The 20,397-nt window shown below is 39.1% G+C and overlaps 1 protein-coding gene across 3 annotated transcripts in view; it reads right to left on the minus strand.

The window, feature by feature from the left end:
- The window catches only part of ATP2A2 (ATPase sarcoplasmic/endoplasmic reticulum Ca2+ transporting 2), a 52,245-nt gene that overhangs the window by 13,954 nt on the left and 17,894 nt on the right, over window positions 1-20,397 (minus strand). For all 3 annotated transcript variants that reach the window (XR_014506198.1, XM_083418908.1, XM_083418907.1), the window contains 5 exons: window positions 11,215-11,295; window positions 7,817-7,902; window positions 5,663-6,127; window positions 2,989-3,077; window positions 1,399-1,501 (listed from right to left, as the gene is read on the minus strand). Coding sequence is in view for 2 of the 3 variants with exons in the window: in XM_083418908.1 (XP_083275034.1) it covers window positions 1,399-1,501; window positions 2,989-3,077; window positions 5,663-6,127; window positions 7,817-7,902; window positions 11,215-11,295 (824 nt within the window). In the remaining variant the exon portion in view is untranslated. The remainder of the gene's footprint in view (window positions 1-1,398; window positions 1,502-2,988; window positions 3,078-5,662; window positions 6,128-7,816; window positions 7,903-11,214; window positions 11,296-20,397) is intronic.

The raw sequence follows: 20,397 nt of genomic DNA on the forward strand, positions 1-20,397 counted from the left end.
TACTCATACTTGTCTATACTTCCTAATGACACTTCAAGCCCTAGTTTCTAAGGGTTTCGTTCCCGGCAGTCTACTACTTTCTCTTGATTCACTCTGCAGCCTTACACTTTGACTTCTTCCACTCATGTCTGTGACCTTTCTCCCCACTGCATCTATCAAGTTACTTCCTTCTAGATCAACTTTTGCATAAACAACCCAAAGAAGCATAACTGTCCTGCATGTTCTGCTATGTTAACCCTTGCCTATTATTTATGCTCCTTTATCCAAACATTTTACCTTCCTCTGTCCTGCTCAGCACCAAAAAGGTCACTGTCTTTTATTTGTATGTGTAAGTCACATTCTTTGCAGTTGGTATGGGGACTATCAGCACAGGCTCAGCATAAGAAAACCTATTTGTTAATTAGAAGAATACACTACCTTGTCTCAAAAGCCCACTTCCCTTGGCTGTTCCTTAGTTAGTGTTCTGCCTAACTATTTTAAAGGTGCATCTCAACCAGCACTCATTATGGAAGTGCTTTTTCAAGCTAATATTGTATAACCAACCATGTGTACAAGCGCCTCTTTCTTCCGGCCTTCTTTCCCCATTTTTTTCCTTACTCCTGCACTCCCGCTCGATGCAAAGCCCCCATTTGGCTGTAAAATGGAGTTTCCAGACTAATTCAAGGGACTGTTCAAGTTCACACCTGTTTAGCTTCAGACTTAGGTGCTCTCATATCTGTCACTGAGTCCTTTGTATGAATTCATGTATGCACTGTTTCATACAACACCAAAGCTCTTCAGCACCAAGATAAAACTATACGTTTCCCAGATCATGAAAAACTAACTGGTGCAGGCACAGTCACTTTTCACAGGATTCAGAAAAATACCTAGATAGTAGATATGCACACAAAGCTTCTTTTACAGGTGTCAGAAATGCATCTATCAGGAAAGTATAAATATGTTGGATTGTGGAAACCCCACTTCTTAAATTCCCTTAGTGGGGATGTCTGGTCAAGACCTACATTGTTGATATTTAGATGCAACATTAAAATCTGATTCAGTCTGTGGCTGTTTTTAGTTGTTTTCACTTGATGCCTTGGTTTGGATATCTTGTTGCTGAATTGTTATTTCATTTGCTGTATACTTTTATTTATTTCGTTTGCTATGTATTTGTACAGATTTAATAACTGAAAACAACTGAGAAAGTCGTCTTGGACACAACTGCTGGAAAAGAGGTGCATAAAAGACTAAACAAACACAACCTTGAGGAAAAGTATCTGTTCCTGTGAACAGATAAATACCCTTAATCAAAGAGGATGGGAGGAATGTACCTTGATACTTGTGCTGCAGCCCTTTCTAACATAGGAGAGCAACAGCAACCACTTTGCTCCCCCTCTTGAATTAGGAGGAGATACTTACCTCATTGAAATCCAGAGAAGAATCGTTGCAAAGGGCACAGATTGTTGCCAATTCTATAAGACCATCATACTGACTGCATTTGATCAGTTTCTCATCTTTATGCCTGTCAAAAATATTCAAGAGAAAAATAGATGGTGAGACTTCAGTCCCAATGTCTGTGCTGTATCAGAGTAAACCACTGGCTAAGATCCTTCCCTCTCTGGCATGTTCGTGTTATTCTCATCCTTCATATGCTGAAATCCGGAAAGCCCCCTGCAGCTTGGGCTTGGGATAAATAAATCACATTGACATGAATGTGAATGGACATTTCATGCTGCATTATGTTTACAAGGCCAGAATCAACAGCAGAACTCACTTTTACAGATAGTCTTTTAAAACATGGGCATTTAAAGTTCCTGTGTCCTAATTAAGAATTCCTCCTTGCCCACTCAAATACAAAAAGGAACCATGATCAATGAGGCAAGTGTGCTGCATGTTTTTAAGATGTTGTATTTCACTTTTGCCCTAAGTGAATTTTGTTCAAGGGTAATTGAAATTAATATTACACACAGAACATTTAGCAAGGGCCCATCATTGGATTGATTCACATCAAAAGCTTGTCATCAATGACTATAAAGACTGAACAAATTGAGATTTCTCTCTACTTGGGGGAAATTAGCTTTGCTGAAGCACTGATGAATCATGACACCTCATGTGCTCCTCTTAAGGGCTCTACGTAAACAAAGACATCAACTAGGAAATGACAATGGATGTTATGTCTTTTCCAGTCATCATCTCAACATTAACAATCTGTGCCTTTCTTTGGAGCTATGAAGAACTGAAAAGACACTAGTGTGTGCACATTTCTTTATATGGAAAGCAGAGACAAAGGCTTAAGAGAAGTGGTAATATGATATGTAGATTCAAAAAACATAACATTTCAGAACAATTTGGAGAAATTAAGGTTTGAAGGAGGGAAAACATAGCAGTCTTGTAATTTTATAGGCCTGCCAAATTAAATAACAACAACAACAACAATAAATTTTAGCCTTCTGGGAGCCAGTAGAGGTCAGATGGAGACGTCTGCCCTTCCTCTAGCACCCTGGTGTGTGATGGTGGCTCCAAGGAGGAAACAGTGCTTTGCCCATTCTATACCAGGTTACTCACTCACCTGCATGCAAATCCTTGTCCCCATAAGCTGCCAGGCAAGTGCTTAAACACAAGCCTGACCAACAGTATTCATAATGAAAGATTGCACACATAAGAAATATATTCTAGGACAACAATGTAATTCTGAAGGACAGATCTAGAGTATATTTATAATCCTTGGAGTGCTCACAGTAAATAACTTATTAAGTGAGACCAATAACACTCTTCTCCCTAAGATGGGCGAAATATCAATAACCTTGTGGAAAGCCCGCAATTTCCTCACAAAATTAACTATTCCAAAAGATTAGTTTTAAATTGGTAATCTACAAATCAAGAGGTTGCACTTCAGTCCCGCTTTACATTATCCACTTCTCTTTCAGGCTGTTAAAATCGAGCCCTAAGTGCTGCTGTGCATACACAGCCAGACCTGTAAATGGTTCAGCTGGCAAGAATCAAGCTTACACTTCTCCTACGGGAGCATATGTTGAGCCAGACACTGTAAATTCATTCAGAGAACAGCTATCTCCTTCCACTCGGTCCACAACGAACATCTGTAAGACAGAAAAGGGTACAGATCCAGTCAACCAACTGAGGTAGCTTAAAGCTTGAACGTCAAGATAGAAGTGCAGGCAGGACTTTATATCAGTGGCATTAATAATTATAACACTTAACTAGCACTTATTTTTCAGGATTTTTATAATATGGGCTTCTTCCGCATACCTTTCTTTAGATCTTTGCCTCTATATTCTGGAGGAATTCATTTTATTCCCAGGAATTCATTTTAATCAAGAGTTTATATCAGCCAAAGTTTAATGTTTAGTCCACTCCAGGTAAGCACAGCTATACTGACTTCAGAACACTCACCTTCATTGCCAGGTGTTGGGGAGTTTTAGAATCAGGCAAATGCTTCAGAAGCAGAGCCTGATGCCACTTTTTGAACCTGGAGCGACAGGAATGCAGCCTCAGACATGGAAATGTGGCATATGCTAGTCAATGTTCATTTAGCATGACCAGAACACAAGGAAGGTGAAGGGAAAAGACTTAGGGGGCATGCTGGGGAGGGGATAATTTTTCAGAAATTAACATGAGGACTGAGAAAGAGCCGGGGAGACGGCACTGCTGACAAGGTAGGTTTTTACTGAACGAGGGTCTTGAAGAGGCAGGGGAAATGTTTTTTTTAAAGGAGCACTATAGTTTAAATAGAGATTGGAGCAGGAGGAGAGGACAGTGTTTACCAATAAGGGATGAGCAAAAGACTGAACTCCAATCCCCAAGGAAAAACACCACCACCCCACCATAAGGAAAACCTTTTTCAAAAGAACACCCACCATTCAAATGTATGCAGTTACTTTCCTTTCAAGCCTGCTGTGTATAAGCAACACGAGTAAATTCACATCGGCTTGGACTGGATAGTTTGGCAACAGACCATAATGCAGGAAAATAACCTCCAAGGATTACTTCTGTAAAAACTTCCTAAAGAGAAGGAGAGAGACTCTCTCTCTTTTCTACAGGAAAATCCTGCTTTACTGCTTTTATGTGCAAAGGCTTTCTTCCAAAATCTTACAGACACCGCTTTTCTGCATTACCTAATGGACTTGACACTAACAAAAAACAAAACACCCTCTCCCAGCTATATAGGATTAGAGAAATATTTTGATCTAAAAGAATGAAGAGCTCAATATTGCTACTTCAAAACAAATCTTTTTCTGAGGCAAAAGAGTCTGATGTTCCTATGCTAAGGAACCTTTCTGTTTTTTTGGCATCTGACTTCTTAAGAGACGGGCAGTTATGCAATACTCTGCAAGTAACCTTCTCTAGAATACAGATGAGCAGCTGCTTTGTGTTCCACAGGCACAAACGCTTCAGCATAAAATTCTGGGCAAGACTGGAAAGTAATACAAATAAGTAAACAGCAAGTTAAACAGGGGCACCAAAGTCTGTTACAGTCACACAAATATTAAGTAGATTCAAAAAGAAGAGGTCTGTTACTGTTTACTTATTTGAAATCTTACCCTGGCCCAATAATTTTGAATGTAATTATTTGCAGCCGCGTAATGCAATCAGGAGAAGCTCTAGCCCCTTAAGTCTTTCCAGCAATTACCCTTCACAAATAAAAGTGCCTTAATTTGATTTAAAATTCTTTCTTTGTGCTTCTATTCAGTTCCTGCTTAGAATATCAATCACAAGTGAGGCACAACCAACTGAATAAAGAGACTGGCATAATTGCTAAATAACAGGACAATACCTAGATCAGCATTCATCAACTTTCTAAACACACACACAGCTGGTTACTCTACAGAGAGTGCCTAGCATCAGAGGTAACTCTGGTAATCTATTCAATAACACATTATGCATCAAATTTTACACCAGAGCCATATCTCCAGTTTGAATTTACTATCAAATACTGTGGACCACCCATGTGTGGGGTATAGAGAAAAGTGGAGAAGATTGTCAGAAGTATGACAACGTGGGAAGGAAGTAACTCTTAAGTCTTATCTATTCTGTGTCTCCAGGGCCTACCTTCAATGAAATGGTAATCACGGGTCATTCTTCAAAGTTCATAGGCAATTTAATACAGAATGGAATTTTTTCACTCAAAATTTGAGGTGTTTTTGTTTTGTTTTGAAGAGGGTAATAAACTCATTAAAAAACCTGTGACAAGGAGGAGAATTCCCAAGCCATCAACTTGGGAAGAGTCTATAAATGGCAAAAAGTTTTATTTCGTTTTCCATCTCTCCTGGGGCACATTTATCTTCACCCTATCAAGACTGCATCAGTGGTGAAGGAAAGTTATTCTCAAGGCACCTTTTCTCCTAGAGTTGAGCTCAGGAACTGAACAGATTCAAGGGATAGGCATTGGTTAAGTTTTGTCTCAAACCAAGCCATGCATTTTTCTCTTTATGTACAGAGTAATATTCAAGTTACAAAGAGGTAAGCACTATCCTTCTAATTAACTTAAATTATCTTTTCTGCTGATAAAGCATCTGCAATCACATTTTAATAAAATAAAGGCTTAAAAGCAGGCTTTGGTGACAGAGCTGTTCTGACACTAAAACCGGCCTATTTCATAGTTCTGACAGAAACCCAGGCAAATTACATAAGTTAAGAAGAAACTAGATAAGTGAATTGACCATACCCTGCAAACTGACATCTGGTTGGTGGTAAGAGTTCCAGTCTTGTCTGAACAGATTACGGAAGTGCAGCCCAGGGTTTCCACAGATGGCAGGCTTCGAACAATGGCATTCTTCTTTGCCATTCGGCGAGTACCCAGAGCCAAGCAAGTGGTAATGACAGCAGGCAGGCCCTCTGGGATTGCAGCCACAGCAAGTGCCACAGCAATTTTGAAATAGTAGATGGCACCCCGAATCCAGGAGCCACCATGGACAGGATCATTGAAGTGGCCGATGTTGATTATCCACACCGCAATGCATATCAGGGAGATGACCTTGGACAGCTGCTCTCCAAACTCGTCCAGCTTCTGCTGAAGCGGGGTCCTCTCCTGCTCAGTAGCCACCATTTCATCACGAATTTTGCCAATTTCGGTGTTCACGCCAGTTGCCACAACCACACCCATAGCTTTCCCTGCAGCAATGTTTGTACCCTAAATCAAGAAGTTAAAAGGGAATTGGAGAACTGTGGTTAATCACTAGCACATAAAGCTAGTTATGCTTTTTCAGATACTATTTTCCACCAATACCTTATAGCCAAACTGCAAGGTTTGTAGTCTTATTTTGGCTAATTCGAGTTAACAGCAACATAAAATACATGAATGCAGCTATCAGCATTCTGGAAGTTACTTCAGATTTCATTCTGTCTTTGAACTGGGTTTTTATATACACAGGCCTATTTTATGTGTATTTGTATGTACTACGTGCCCTACTATGACCATAAATTACTCTCTCACTCTAGTTTGGTCAGCTTTGAAAAAAACAATCACAGTGAGTGTCCAACATTGTAAGAATTTAATCCCTCTCTTGTGTATCTTCTCACTAGTCATGGATGGATTCATTACTACTCCCATTCCAACCCCATGGCCTCTAAGTATTTATTGGCCAGTTATACACTAGGCGAGCTGTACTCTATGGAGTTCTGAAGGTAGCTACCATCAAATTAAAATCACCAACCAAACAGAAGCATCAAGTAAAAGTGATTACTGAAGCAATCTTTATAGAAGTGACAAATGAGCAGCAGTTTACCAAGAACCTCCCTCCCAAAGATTCCACAAACACCAAAAAACATGTGCCTGCTTAACAACCAGTAAGGCTGCACTTCTCAGAGGCCCACTGAAACAAGAGTTTACCAATCTTCTGAAAACAAAGACTGAGCAGGTCTTGGTAGTGGTCAATGCTTCTTTGTGGGAGGGAGATCCCAGAGGAAGGTTCCTTTGCAGATGAAATCATGGCCTCCTGCAGGGTGACCTTAGGGTAGAGGGAGCTTGAATGCAAGAAAGCATTCACCTACTGTTTTCTTAAATCCATCAAGGGCCTCACATTCATTCTCTTGAAGAATGTAATTGTACTACTCCCTCCCACAAAGAAGCATTGACCACTTCCTTAGACCAGCCTTGCCAGTATGGGCAAGAGTTGGGCAGACATGTGGTCAAGCACACTTTTTGCATCTTCAAGTGACGCTCATCCAACAAATGCAACAAAGAACAGGACGTCCTATGGTCAAATGTGGCAACTGACTTGGAAGAGATGAAAAAGAAGCTGAGCCCTTTTTCTAAGCTTTTCTGCCAGGCACATTACAGGAGATTTAAAAAAAGAAACTGGGGTATCAGTGAAACTTGGAAGATAAGCTCTCTTAATAAATGGCATTCCAGTTACAAAAAACACTTAGCAGTAACTGGTAGATGACAGAAACAGCTTGCTTTATAACCATAGCCCTCACTTTTGCCTTTCAAACATGTACCCTGAAAACCTAGAATTACAATCCCAACACGTCCCCTGGGCAACTGTGTGTTTCCAATGGTTTCTGGTTTTACTGCTCTTCATTTTTGCCTTGCATGTACAAGTGTAGCTAAACAAAGTTTACCATGATTGAAGAGACAATGTGTTTATATGCATCAGGTTTTTTAAGGCTCATTTAGTTCCATACAAGGTTACCATTTAGATGTCCAAGATATTCTTAATTCTTTAAACATGAGCTGCCCTAAACAAAATGAGTGATGGCTAATTTTTTTTTTTGGGGGGGGGGGAGGGAACCCATAGGAAGTAAGTCAAGAAACAGCAGAACAATCCTTTAATAATCAGTATGCACAAACAGGACCCCCCCCCCCCCATTTACTCACAGAAAAGAGCATGTTCTTCTTGTCTTGGTTCACTGCACGAGGATCAGGCACAGGGTCCGTGTGCTTAATTACAGACACAGATTCACCTAGATGAAGGTTACAGCTTTAGTAAGACATTAATGCCTCCATTTCCCACCTTTTTGCATCTGCAGAACATCACCTGTGAAAGCCATTACATCATAATACAAGGTTTACATAGATGAAAAGCATTTTTTTTAATAGAAAAAGCCACTATGCTAAAACTGTAACCTAGGGTTACCATACACCTAGAATTTTCTGGACATAGCCAGAATACGACAGTCGTAAACAGTGTCTGGGTGGAAATCATGCTCAGATGTCCAGGAAAATCTGGAGATATGTCAACCTGTTTCAGAAGTCTGGATTTTGACAAATTTCCTTAAAAATATCTTGAAAACATTTTTTTTAAGATTTTTTGGGGGAAAAAAGGTCAACAACTTCTGTGTCCGGATTTTCACTTTTTGAAATATGGCAACCCTACTGTAGCCATTAAAAAACCAACACCACCTGAAAATAGTTTTGATGCAAATAATTACCGGAGAAAACCAGGCAATAACAGATAGTCTAGGTAAGTTAAAAGAAAATCCTCCAATTAAGAGTTAGAGAAAGACATTCAACATATGTAAATACAGAAATATTTACAAAGCCTGGACATGTAAGAAGCTTCCATATATACCAAAAAAAGGCAAGTCAGTTGATCAGAAACCAGTTTCTAATTTAGATTTTCTGTCTGATTTTGACATAAAGGTAATTTCTTCCTACACCAAGTGCCTCTGAATCAAATTAGAGGATGAAAAATGCAGAATTTGCATTGGAGGCTTTCTCCCAGTGCCCATTCACACTTTCCAAGAACATGAGGGGAACAGACAGATGGCCAACAGACTTCGAATGCCTCCAGGGATCTGCATATAAACGAGGGGGCCACAATCAATCCACAGGCCTTATGATACGTGGGCCCAATTAAGTGAGTATGTATTTACTGTGGGATAGCCAGCCTCATATAACCAACAATAATAACAACAACAACAACAACAACAACAATAATAATAATAATAATACCCCACCAATCTGGTCTAATTAATGCACGAAACATTTAAGACCCTAGAGTAAACCATCACGCCAGGCTTAGCACACCTTGTGAATTAGCACACCTTGTGAAACTAGATAATCAAGCCTCTGTTCCCCTCCAGTCTACCAGAGAAGCTCAACGTGTGAGGAGGTTTGTACTGGTTGGTGCAAACCAAACCGCATGGCTCTTACAAGCCACTCTAGAGTTCCTATACCAATAATTTAGGAACCTTCTCCACTTTAACTAAAGCCAAGTTTTACTGCCTGTGCAACCTTTTCTGAATGCTGTATGGAAAAGCACATGAATCTGGAGAGTTTGTAAGTACAGGCTATGACCAATTTACATACATCCAGTTGATGCACAACTGTACACACACACACACACACACACACACACACACACACACCACAGTGACCTGGAGGTAGCTGTAAAAGAGGGCAGGAGCTGTAAAATGGCAGAGTAGGCCAACATGCACTGGGATCAGAAATGTAGCCCTTGTGCAAAACGGTTGTTGTCTGAAAAGCATTTTTAACTTACCAAACCCATTGTCTTTTTCTATGCTAGAGGAAGAGGTGAACTTTGGAACTTACTTTAAAGGGCACATATTTTAAAGGCCTAACAGCCTATATTTCCATGCTATACTTTGCTGCATATTTTATTATTTTAAATCTCTGCAGGAGTTTTCTCACCCAAGAGTACTAGCCTAAAACATGGATCTTGGCATCTAGGAATTTTCCTTTTATACCTATTTTTTTCATTGAACCAACATTTATTTGATCTCCAGAACAGTGCTCAAAGACTGAGCTATCCGATTACTGGAAAAATATTCCAATCCTGACACCCAGTTTGTTTGGTTATACTGCAAATATACAACCAAATACATTATGATACCCTTCAAGCTTGTTAGACCTATTGACCAGGAGAAAGAAGCAACAGGTAGACATCTCTCTTGGCCTTTTGTTCATGTACCTTTTGTGATCTGGACAAGAACCATTGAGAATCTAATCTAACCTAGATTCTACAAAGCAAGCACATGACTCTAGCCTTTAAAATGGCAAATAAAAATCCTAACTAGGACGCAGTACAAAGAGTTCCCTCTCTAACATTTCTGCTGAAATATGACTTTCTGAAGAGAGATGGATGGCTGACTTTTAACTAGGAAAAGATAAACCCAATTGAGTATGTATAAGGGAACACAGGAAGCTGCTGTATACCAAGTCAAACCACTGGTCCACTGACCTCCGTTACATCTACACTGATTACTGATTAGCAGTGCCTCTCCAGTATTTCAAACAAGAGTTTTCCGCAACCCTCCCTGGAGATGCCACAGGTTCAATTCTGATATTCTGCATTAAAAGTATGTATTCCATTTGGATTTTGGAAACATTCACAAGTAACACTAATCCATTATTAACTTTAGCACATTGTGCATGATCTGGAACAAATGTAAGAGGAGCCTTGGGCTTGTACACTCTCCCTCCCCACCAGCATAGGAAGAAGGAATTAGCTGAAATTTAGTTTTCATTTTCCTCCAGGATCTAGCTTGCTATCTGAACCAAGGACTGTGGTTTAAAACAAGCTCTGGTTAGCTGAACAAGTCAGCTTCAAAACCAATTGGGTAGTACAACATTAAATCTTTATTTCCATTGTTCCCTCCCCTCCAATGCCAAGTCACTGAATGGTATGTTCCATGTCTTACATATGAAACAATATACAGCTCTCATGTATACATATACTGATTTGGCTATTCAAGCAAGTTACTAATAAAAAATTATGAAGGAAAGAAAAAAGAAAACAAAAAAGTATTGGTGGTTCAGAGGGGAGAGCAGTGCAAGACGAGAATTCTATCTTCTACTCAGTCTGTCCAGGATTCTAAGGAAGTTGGTTATAAATCACAATTCCTGGTCCAGACAAGAAGGAACCTGAAACACGAGTGAAGTTCTTCACTCAACCACGCAGCAGAAATATACCTTTCTAAAATAGATCATGCTAAGATTATTGAAGCAGATAAGATTGTGTTCACTCCAGCTTCTAAGCAAACCTCCTATTTTGGGTACTTTATTTTAGTTTAAAGAAAGAATAACAGAATCATAAAATTGCAGAGTTGGAAGGGAACAAATGCCAAGATATACTAATGGCTTCCACTGAGTAAGAATGGCATGTACCCAGTGTAACACTGATGGCCCTCATTCACCACAATGATGCCTAAGAGTTCTGTTAAAAACTGAGGTTGCTGCTGTAATCAGGACAGTTTCCCATTTGTTTTTAAAACCAATAGATTTTCTGATCATTACTGCCAAGAAACACTTACCTGTGAGAATTGACTGGTCTACCCTCAGAGTTGTCGATTTTATAGAAGTAATTCTTATGTCAGCAGGAACCTTGTCACCAACTGTGGATTAAGAGGAGAGTATTTGAGCTTGATCAGACGTTAAAGAATGCAAATATTTTTCAAGTAGTACCAGAAAAAGCAAACATCAACCATATATTTATTCAAAATATCTCTCACTTCACTTTTGAAATGAGGGAAGCTAACCCATTTTTCAGAGCTTCCCACAATTAGAAATTCCATAACCTATTTTGGAAGTGTATCTCATTGCCCAAGTGTTTATAGGAACATTTTGCTATGTGCAATTTCTCCTCATGTAGTTTAAACCCTGTTACCTTTAATGAAGTATCTATTTCGGTTAACATCATTATTGTACATTCTCAGAGAATTCTCCATCTGCCCATTAAGATGTTGACAATTGAGAGAATCCATACTATCTGACTGGTTTTGAACAGTCAATAGGACTTGGGATTTCTCAAATATCAGTGCAAACCACCTTTGAAACTGATATTTTAAAGAGTGTGCACTGTGACATGGGTGTCTGATGTTCCCCCTAGGACCTCAGTCCTTGAGTTTGACCAGCATAGCTCTTTAATGTTGGACAGGAAATTGCCATATCCAACATCTTTTGCACTAGCCTACATTTCATCTAATAAGCATTTCTAAAGTAGCACACACACACACACACACACACACACGAAGGAAGAACTAATAAAACGTTATTTTGCCAACACATGACAAAAACCCTAAAACAGGGTACTGAAAATACTTGCATCATCAGCCAGTAATTACTAATCCTGCCAGAATATGTGGACTTGTTACACAATAGTCCCTCTAGTTTTACTGTAGGGATGCACAGACTAAATGCTAATTCCTACAGGAACTGCTTATGCAACTGGCAGCAATCAAGCATGAGGGAGAGAATGACGCTGTGAGGAAGTTAGGTCTGCCAGTAGGTCTGCCACTTCTATGTGCTAGGTCATTGATGTACAAACACCATACCAGAGGATTAAGCACATATTATTTGTAGCTTTATACTCTTTTAGAAAAACAATTTCTGCAACATTTCTCACAAGGTTAAAATTATAGTGTTCTCTTGGGCAGAGTCTTAGGTAGGTAACTAACACCACTCTCTATTTAGAATAAAGAGGCCAATAAGCCTGCTAGACTTTTTCTTTTCTGCTCTGTCATTACAACATGAAAACCAAATTCGCTGTGCCCTTCAGCAGTGAAGAGAAAATAGTACAAAACAATGACCAAGGCCAAAAATGGGCAAACTATTTGAATGCAGTCCCCTGGTGTTGTGACGAGGTTTATATGTAGATACATGAGAGCAGCTGCTTTTTCATCTATCACAATTCCACCAAACAGCAGGCTAAGACTCAGCACAATGCAGGAGAAAGTTCATCAATCTGTAAGGGCACACACGGTTGCTGGGCTTTCAACAGCTGAGCATCTCAAATGTACTGCCCCACTTGGCAAAGGCATATTAAAATAATGGATCTCTTTGCTGAAATGTATATAGATCAGCCTACACACAACTGCTAAAAATGGTTGTAAGGACTACTGGAAGAAAGCACTGAAATATTATTCTAACAAACTTTGCTTTCAACACAGCCAAGTGAACACCACAGCTCATTGCCTTTCAGCAGAGTATTTAGAAAAAGCACCACTATTTATTTATTTGTTCCTCAACAGCATGTTCTGAAATCTTATTAACAATTCTTCCGTAAAAGTTATGACAGTCAAAAGTTGATGAGCCCAAATAAGAACAAAATTATTGTGGCTCCAGTAAATTCCCTGTACAAAACGTATACTTCTTCCCAGTAATTGCGGCCAATTGTTTTAAGCAGCAAGGATAGCAACCAAGCTGAAGTTTCATTGTTCTGAAGTTTGCTTAACTATCCAAAGTGAACAATTAAGTTTGGGTAGCACATAGAGAGACACAGTGACCGTTCTAATGCCAAAGTACAGGACAAAAGTTTGACATTCCAGTAACCGGGGGGGGGGGGGGGGGCTATTTTGCAATCTTATTTCCCACACTTCAAAGCCTAGCACCTTCCCAGAGTTTTGTACAATCTAAACAATTCATAAGGAAGAAAAAAAACATGGGTTAATAAATATTTCTAAACTTTGTCTTATCCCCTAACTTAAGATACACTACTGGCATGTGACAGCATTCTATTCTCCTGATTGCATAAAGTGAAAGCAAACCTTTGAACACAGCAAAATATGAACTAAGCATCTATTTAATTTATAGATTTTTGCCTCAGCCATATATGCGAATGTAGATTTATATTCCCATTATATGAATTACTCATCCAGTCACACACTGCCCCCCCATGCAGTTTACTGGATGGAGCTTTGAGCATGTCATTCTTGCTCAAATGTACCCACTTCCCACACAGTGATGTGGTTTTCCAGAAAAATGCTATGCAAATTAGAAAAAAATACATCAGTTTGCATTGGAAAATGTTATGGTGCCCTACAGAATGCTCTAATTTGCCACAATTATTTTACTTGTATTTGGTACATAGATACATGTTACTTGTATGCTGCCTTTCCATAATTCAAGCCATGCTCAAGACTGCCTACAACATGAAATAAATACATAATTAATGGTAAAGGGACCCCTGACCATTACAAGATAACAAAAATAGTAAGAGATGCTAACAACCTTGAAACTGCCAAGCTAGCCTAACAAATATATTCATAATAGGCATCAGTTCATTGTTACTATTGAACTTATGAAATGGGAAAGGTTCTGTTTTGGAAAATTGTCCATACCACATCACTGGTTCAGAGCAAGAAAGATAATGGTACCAGTAAAAACTTGAATAAAGGGAATCCAGAGAGAGAAACTTGCTAAATACATAAATTACTTTTGGTAATTTGGTAATAAACAGCTGAACAGTGTCTGTCCAAATAAAAAGTAACAGTGGTGATGGAAAGGGGATGATAGGAGAGATGGCACGAAACAATATCCAGTTTTTACTAGGGAAAATGGCTCTTTCATAACACAAATTGGCTTAACTTTAGTGAGAGGTTTCTCCAGAAGGAGAATTTCAGATGAACTATTGAGTGTTCTCAAATTTGTTCTTTCAACCACTTCTGTATAGATACTGGACCTTTGCCATATACAAATGTAGACATTTATAAAGGATAGGATTCTTAAATAAACCTGGAATCAGAGTTTTCAAAGTCTGCTCTACTTTACTTTACAGGGAGTTACATACCTTATCCAGACAATATTCAGATATTGGTATTTTTGAAAAAGCCCTTATGAATGTTAGCTATTCTGTAATACAGTGATTAAATGTTATAAAATATTAAGCTATCCAGAAGCACACTCTTCTGCAACCTGCTAAAATTTTGTATGTTTGGGGGCGTTACGGATCTGACCTGAACCAGCAATGTGTAATGGCATCCCTAGATGAATCAGAGTTCAAAGTCCCATATCTTACAGTCCAGATTTCCAAACTTTTCATGTTGGTGACACACTTTATAGACATGCATCATTTCATGACACAGCAATTCAGTTTTAATAGCAAACCGGAGGTTAAACTAACCCCTTTCCAGCCCTGGAAGGAGCACGGTGAGCATTTGCGCAACACACCTACACACTGCAGCTGACACACTAACATGTCGCAACACACAGTTTGGAAAGCTCCACTGTAGTCTTTTTGCCATATGTTGAAGACTTCCCCTTTCAAAAAGCTTTCCAAAGTGGAGACTTTTATCTCAATCAGTATCTGCATGGGATTTAAAATTCTACATATGTTTCTACTGTATTGCAAAATCACTTTTGAGATGCTCTGTGGAAAGAATTGCATAGATTCTTATTTAATATCCTCTGCCAACCCATAATTCCAAATTAGTAACATTCTCTTCTTCTTTTAATACCTAGCTTATAAATTCTACTCTTCGTTATCTAATTTGTTTCTCTTTCGAAGTCAACTAAACTCATGATTAAAAGGTTTATGGATTCTATGGACCCCCCAATCTTTTCCATGAGCACAACCACCAACAAAACTGGCTGAAAGTTTGCCCAATGAAACAACTCTGGAAAAATTTAATAAGACAGCTTTTAATAGCAAAGCACATTGTTGTTATTTGCTCTTCAACTTCCCCATCATTTGCTTAGAGAACACACAATTAGCAATTTGACCCTGGCCAGACACCAGCAAATTCCTGCTCAGGCTTACTTAAGGACTATGACATCAGAGGTGCTCATAGAAAGTCTGTTGGGAAATGAATGGGTTAAAAAAAGCCAGAGGCTTCAGCAAGTTAATGAAAAAATCACTCACTGATCAATTCTTGCAGTAGTACTCTGAACATTAGTAAACTCCCTACCCTTCTTTATAAATGCTGCTACTCTGGATTTTTCCAATAGAGATAATTATGACTGTCTGAATATAGTGTAGTAAACTGATTAGTTGAAAATAATTAGGAGACCTTAATTATAGCAATAGCTAAATGCGTAGGCTTTAGCAAATACAAGAAAAGCAATTCACAAAACAGCAGTAGCAGTGCAGTCAACATAACTAGTGGCAGAAATGCAACCTCTCTGCTCAAGTGTCTGGAAAGGAAGACCATCAACATTCACTTTTTGCCATGTTAGAGGATTCTGGCAAGCATGCCAAGCTAAGCAGGAACATTCAAACTACTGGATTATTCAGGTAATGAAAGGAGGAAATAGTGGTACTTCAGGAGTGCTCCTCAATATGCAAGGTTTCTATAGTCTGTGAGTACTGCCTGTACTCTTCTACCTATAAAAATTTAGAAGGCTTTATCACACAAAACTGGTGTGTATTATACAGGACTTGAACACTTAATTTAAAACAGTTACAGTATGTGAACTGTGTGCTTGAACTATACACAAGTTTCTATGTTATCCAACACAAAGCTGATACCAGTTCCTTTACAGAAACACACATACTATGGAACTATAGAGCATGAGGTATAGAGCATGACCAAAGTGTAAGGAATAAGGGAATACTAATAATTGAAAACCGCATGAACGTGCCTCTCCCCCACCCGCAAAAAGCAGGCATCAGTTCTGTAAGCACGAAGTACTTTCAGAAGAAGCAGTAAGTAAGTACCTTTACTTTAGTACAATTGATTAATAAAGCTTAAAACAAACAACTGCAGATTAATAAAAAAAATTCCTAGAAGTTGATTCTCCCCAGTAAAAACCTGAATCAGATGAGTAAGATACAAAGTCATTTGAGGAAAAACTGGGTATTCTTTGGTTGTCATATGTAGGTTACCAAACTACATTGTGATTGTTTAACAACACCTAGAACCCTGTGGAGGTTTGTGAAAGTTCCTAAAGGTTTATACTGCAAGAACATTATTTTCTACTTTTCAAAATAAGCTTCTTATTGATAGCTGATCTTCATACACTGTGATAAAGCAGTATTATAGTAAAGTCTCCCATCTGAACAGAATCTTTTCTTAGAAAAAGGTGATTATCACAAGTTCTAATTAGATATGTCCTCAACAGTCATTCCCCCAGCAAAATCACTTGTAAAAGATTCTGAGAAGTTTCAAAATATGTGTCTATTGTTTGACTGCAATGTCTGTTGTATTTTGGTTCCTATGCTGGTTCCTCTACTACCTCTCTTTCTTCAGTAGTCTTGATCCATTAAGAGCATCTTTGCTCAAATCTTCATCAGCAACTTACAACCGCAAAAACTACCCACAAATGGCAGGTATAGTTATTTTACCAGTAAGCAATAGCATCAACTTGCTACAACCAGGTAGTTTCAGGTAATGCATGGTGGCACTGTATATAAAATCCCCTCAAAAGGCAGCAGCATTTATCCCTGTGAAGTGACCAGCCTTCTAGTGAAGGCAACCTTATTAATCCAACATTTACAAGCGGCAGCAAAAGCATGAAGGTGGCTAATTGGCACATTCTACCTGTTCTGTTTGTGGTTGTTATTATTATGCAGATTTCATTGTTAAGCTGTAAGCAATATCCTTTGAACCTATATTTAATATTTACAAGCTCCAGTGTAACCACAACTTCCTATAACATTATATTTATTAATTCATCATCTAACAAGTACTTTACATACTTTGAAAGCTCGGTGTTTGCTTAATGTTTTTCCAGGCAAGATATGGCTGTTGGAAAAGCAACTTGCCCCCCCAAAACAAGTTGTGTTGACAAAAAGGACACTTATTTAAGGGCCAGTGACTGTGCCCCAATGCCTTCTTTGCTTAAAAAAACCCCCACCTATCCTAAAACATCCATGAACATTAGACAGCACTGATATCTGAGAGGTAACCGCCACCTGGTTATTCATGACAGTCACTGGTGCCTGCAATGCAATGTCACTGGCACAATGCCTAAAATTCCATACCCAGATATGCATCCCCGCATCAAGTGCTTTGTCGCTTCCCTACATGGTCCTATTTCTGCAGGCACCATGTCAAAGGCCATCCAATATGCTTACACTTATGACAGAGGCATGCACACAGTTTCTCTCACCTCCAGGTTTTGACACTAGCTGTGGAACATAGTGTATGTACTCTTGCCACCCACCCTGAAATTTTAGCTTGGCTATAGTCACTTACAGTGACTGGATTACATTTCACAGCACAGTCTATTCAAGTTAATTGAAAAGTCATTCCAAAAATTAAGTTTAGTCTTTCCAAGGGTAAGAATGGCATTATTGCAAATCTGAGAATTATTAGTTATCTGCATATCAGCTTGACCATGAAATAATTCAATCCACATAGTATTAATATTTTTTATTAAGGACAGTAATTTGAACTAAAAAGATCAAGTACACCTATTATATAACTTTTGTCATCTATCACTGCAATATCAGTATGATATGTAGTACAAGCTATATGCTAGATACACATATTCAATGTCCTTCAGTACACACACAAATGGACCTCAAGAGTGAAATGTTAGCAGGAAGGTATTTATACCCAATGTAAAAGCCAGGAGGGAAGCACAGAAATAAATTTATTCTCGAAAGTGCCAACTATGAAGATTCAGCATAGTTCAGTGAATTTTGGAACTCATGTTTCTATTTCAGGAGCAAACCCAACACAATGATCTACCACAAAAATAAATCAGGAGGCCATGGGTCACTGGGTGGTTACACCCCATGCTTCCCAAGAAGAATATCACAATAAGGGGGAAACCAAGCTGGCAACATCCATCAGCCTGTGAAATAACAGTCTTTCCTCCTCTCTGCCAGAAAGTTCACTCTACTCCAATCGCCAGTTACTCTGGGACTGCAAGTGCTAAAGGGACACACAGCCTGGCCCAATCCATTGACCAAAGGCCACTCCAGACAGGGAGACTTGGCTTCATGTATCAGCAGTGAAAGAGCAGCTGCTCCAGTGTTGCTTACACCAGTGTGGTGTAGTGATTAGCACTGGACCAGGGAGACCTGGGTTCAAATCCCCACTCAGTCAAGAAGCTCACTGGGTGACCTTGGGACAGTTACTTTTTCTCATACCACACAGAGTCGATGTGAGAATAAAATCAAGAAGGGGATGAACCATGCATGCCACCTTGAGCTCCTTACAGAAAAGGTGGTATATAAACCCAACACATACATGAAAACATTAGATTTTAAGCCTGAGGGCATAAATATTAGTACAACTCATTATGTATGCTGAAAAAAAATTGCCATGGATCATTTGGATGAACTTGTATACAGTATAACCAAACTGAACTAGTTCATTTTGTAAAGGGAGAAATGTGAACTATAAGTAGTTCATTTTTGGACATGTTAAACTTGAACTTGTGAAAAATGAACTGCCCAAGATCTATGTATTAGATATACATTCAAACAAAATTAAGCCATCCATTTCTCTTAAACTCATGTCAGAGGAATTGAAGCTGGAACTGAGTAACAAATACTTGAACTTTGTGGAGGAGAGGGAATAGGCTATCCAAAATTGGATTCAAGTCAGGAAGCTTGTACCACGTTTCTATTAAGTGCACACATTTCTACACCTAAATTGCTCATTAAACCATATGGCAAGGAGTGCTCTACCTACAAAATGCTCATCTAGCAGGGTTCTTTGTTTTTGCCACATCAATCCAATATAGCTGCTCTCTGAATTTGACAATAAAGAAGTTAAACATCTATGCAAATCTTAACACGAACACATACCTAAACAATACACTGCAAAAGTAAGAAGTGGAGGAACACCATGGAAGGTGGAAGAAAGCCACCCCCAGTAGAGACAACACCATAATGCCACAGGGAGGGAAGCTTGAGGCAGGAAGTCAAGACGCAAGTAAACATGACTTTGGCCGGCCAATCCTTCCCATTTGGTCCATAAGGTAGTTTCAGACAAGTCATGCCCATCTGCCCTCATATATGAAACCAGGTGTGGGGTATGTAATGGTGGCTTAGAAAAAGGGGCTTTGAAGGCACTGCCAATTGGCAAAGCCTGCAAAGGCACTTGCGCACCACTTCCCAAATACCCTCTCTGTCAGGCATCTGGGAAGTGCTGGGCAACTTTCCCCCATACCCCAGGTCAACTTTGACAGATGTCTTAATTATGTCAGGTGATTGACATCAGATGACTGACAGGCAGGTGACTGGTTACACAAGACATTATTCTGTTGTAGGTCACTTCATGTCAGTTCAGCTGTTGTAACAGCTAATTTGCACCTCTAGAAGTAAGCAGTTTTTCTCCCCTCACAGTAAAGAGGTCGATGAGGAAAGGCAGTAAAGCCCACAACTTACACAAATTTAACTTGTGTGCACTCAGCTTTATGCACACGAAATTTTTTTTAAAAGGTGGGCAGAAAGGAAAGGGGGTCCCAGAAAATGACTTTGGCAAGCCCACCCACCAATGAACCCAATGTGCTATGATTATACATTATTTTTGGCATTAGGCGCAATCCCTGGAATATAACCCCTACATAAGTTGCAGGCATTCCCTAGTGAGGTGCATCCGTCTCCCTCCTTACTGACTATCAGGAGATATTTTTAAATGTTCCTGTTTACCCTAGCATTTGATGGCTGAAAGATGCTGTTCCTGGCAACCCTGAGATCACAGCCTTTTACGATGTTTAAAACTGTTTTTGAGTATATTTATTTTTTAATTTTTTTTATCACTCTTTGTCTTAACAGCAAATCAATTTGTAAGAACTAAAAAGACCCATAATGTTGTAGCATA

The sequence above is a fragment of the Podarcis tiliguerta genome (genome assembly GCF_965153285.1).
Source record: "Podarcis tiliguerta genome assembly, chromosome: 16".
In the NCBI taxonomy this organism is placed as follows: Eukaryota; Metazoa; Chordata; class Lepidosauria; order Squamata; family Lacertidae; genus Podarcis; species Podarcis tiliguerta.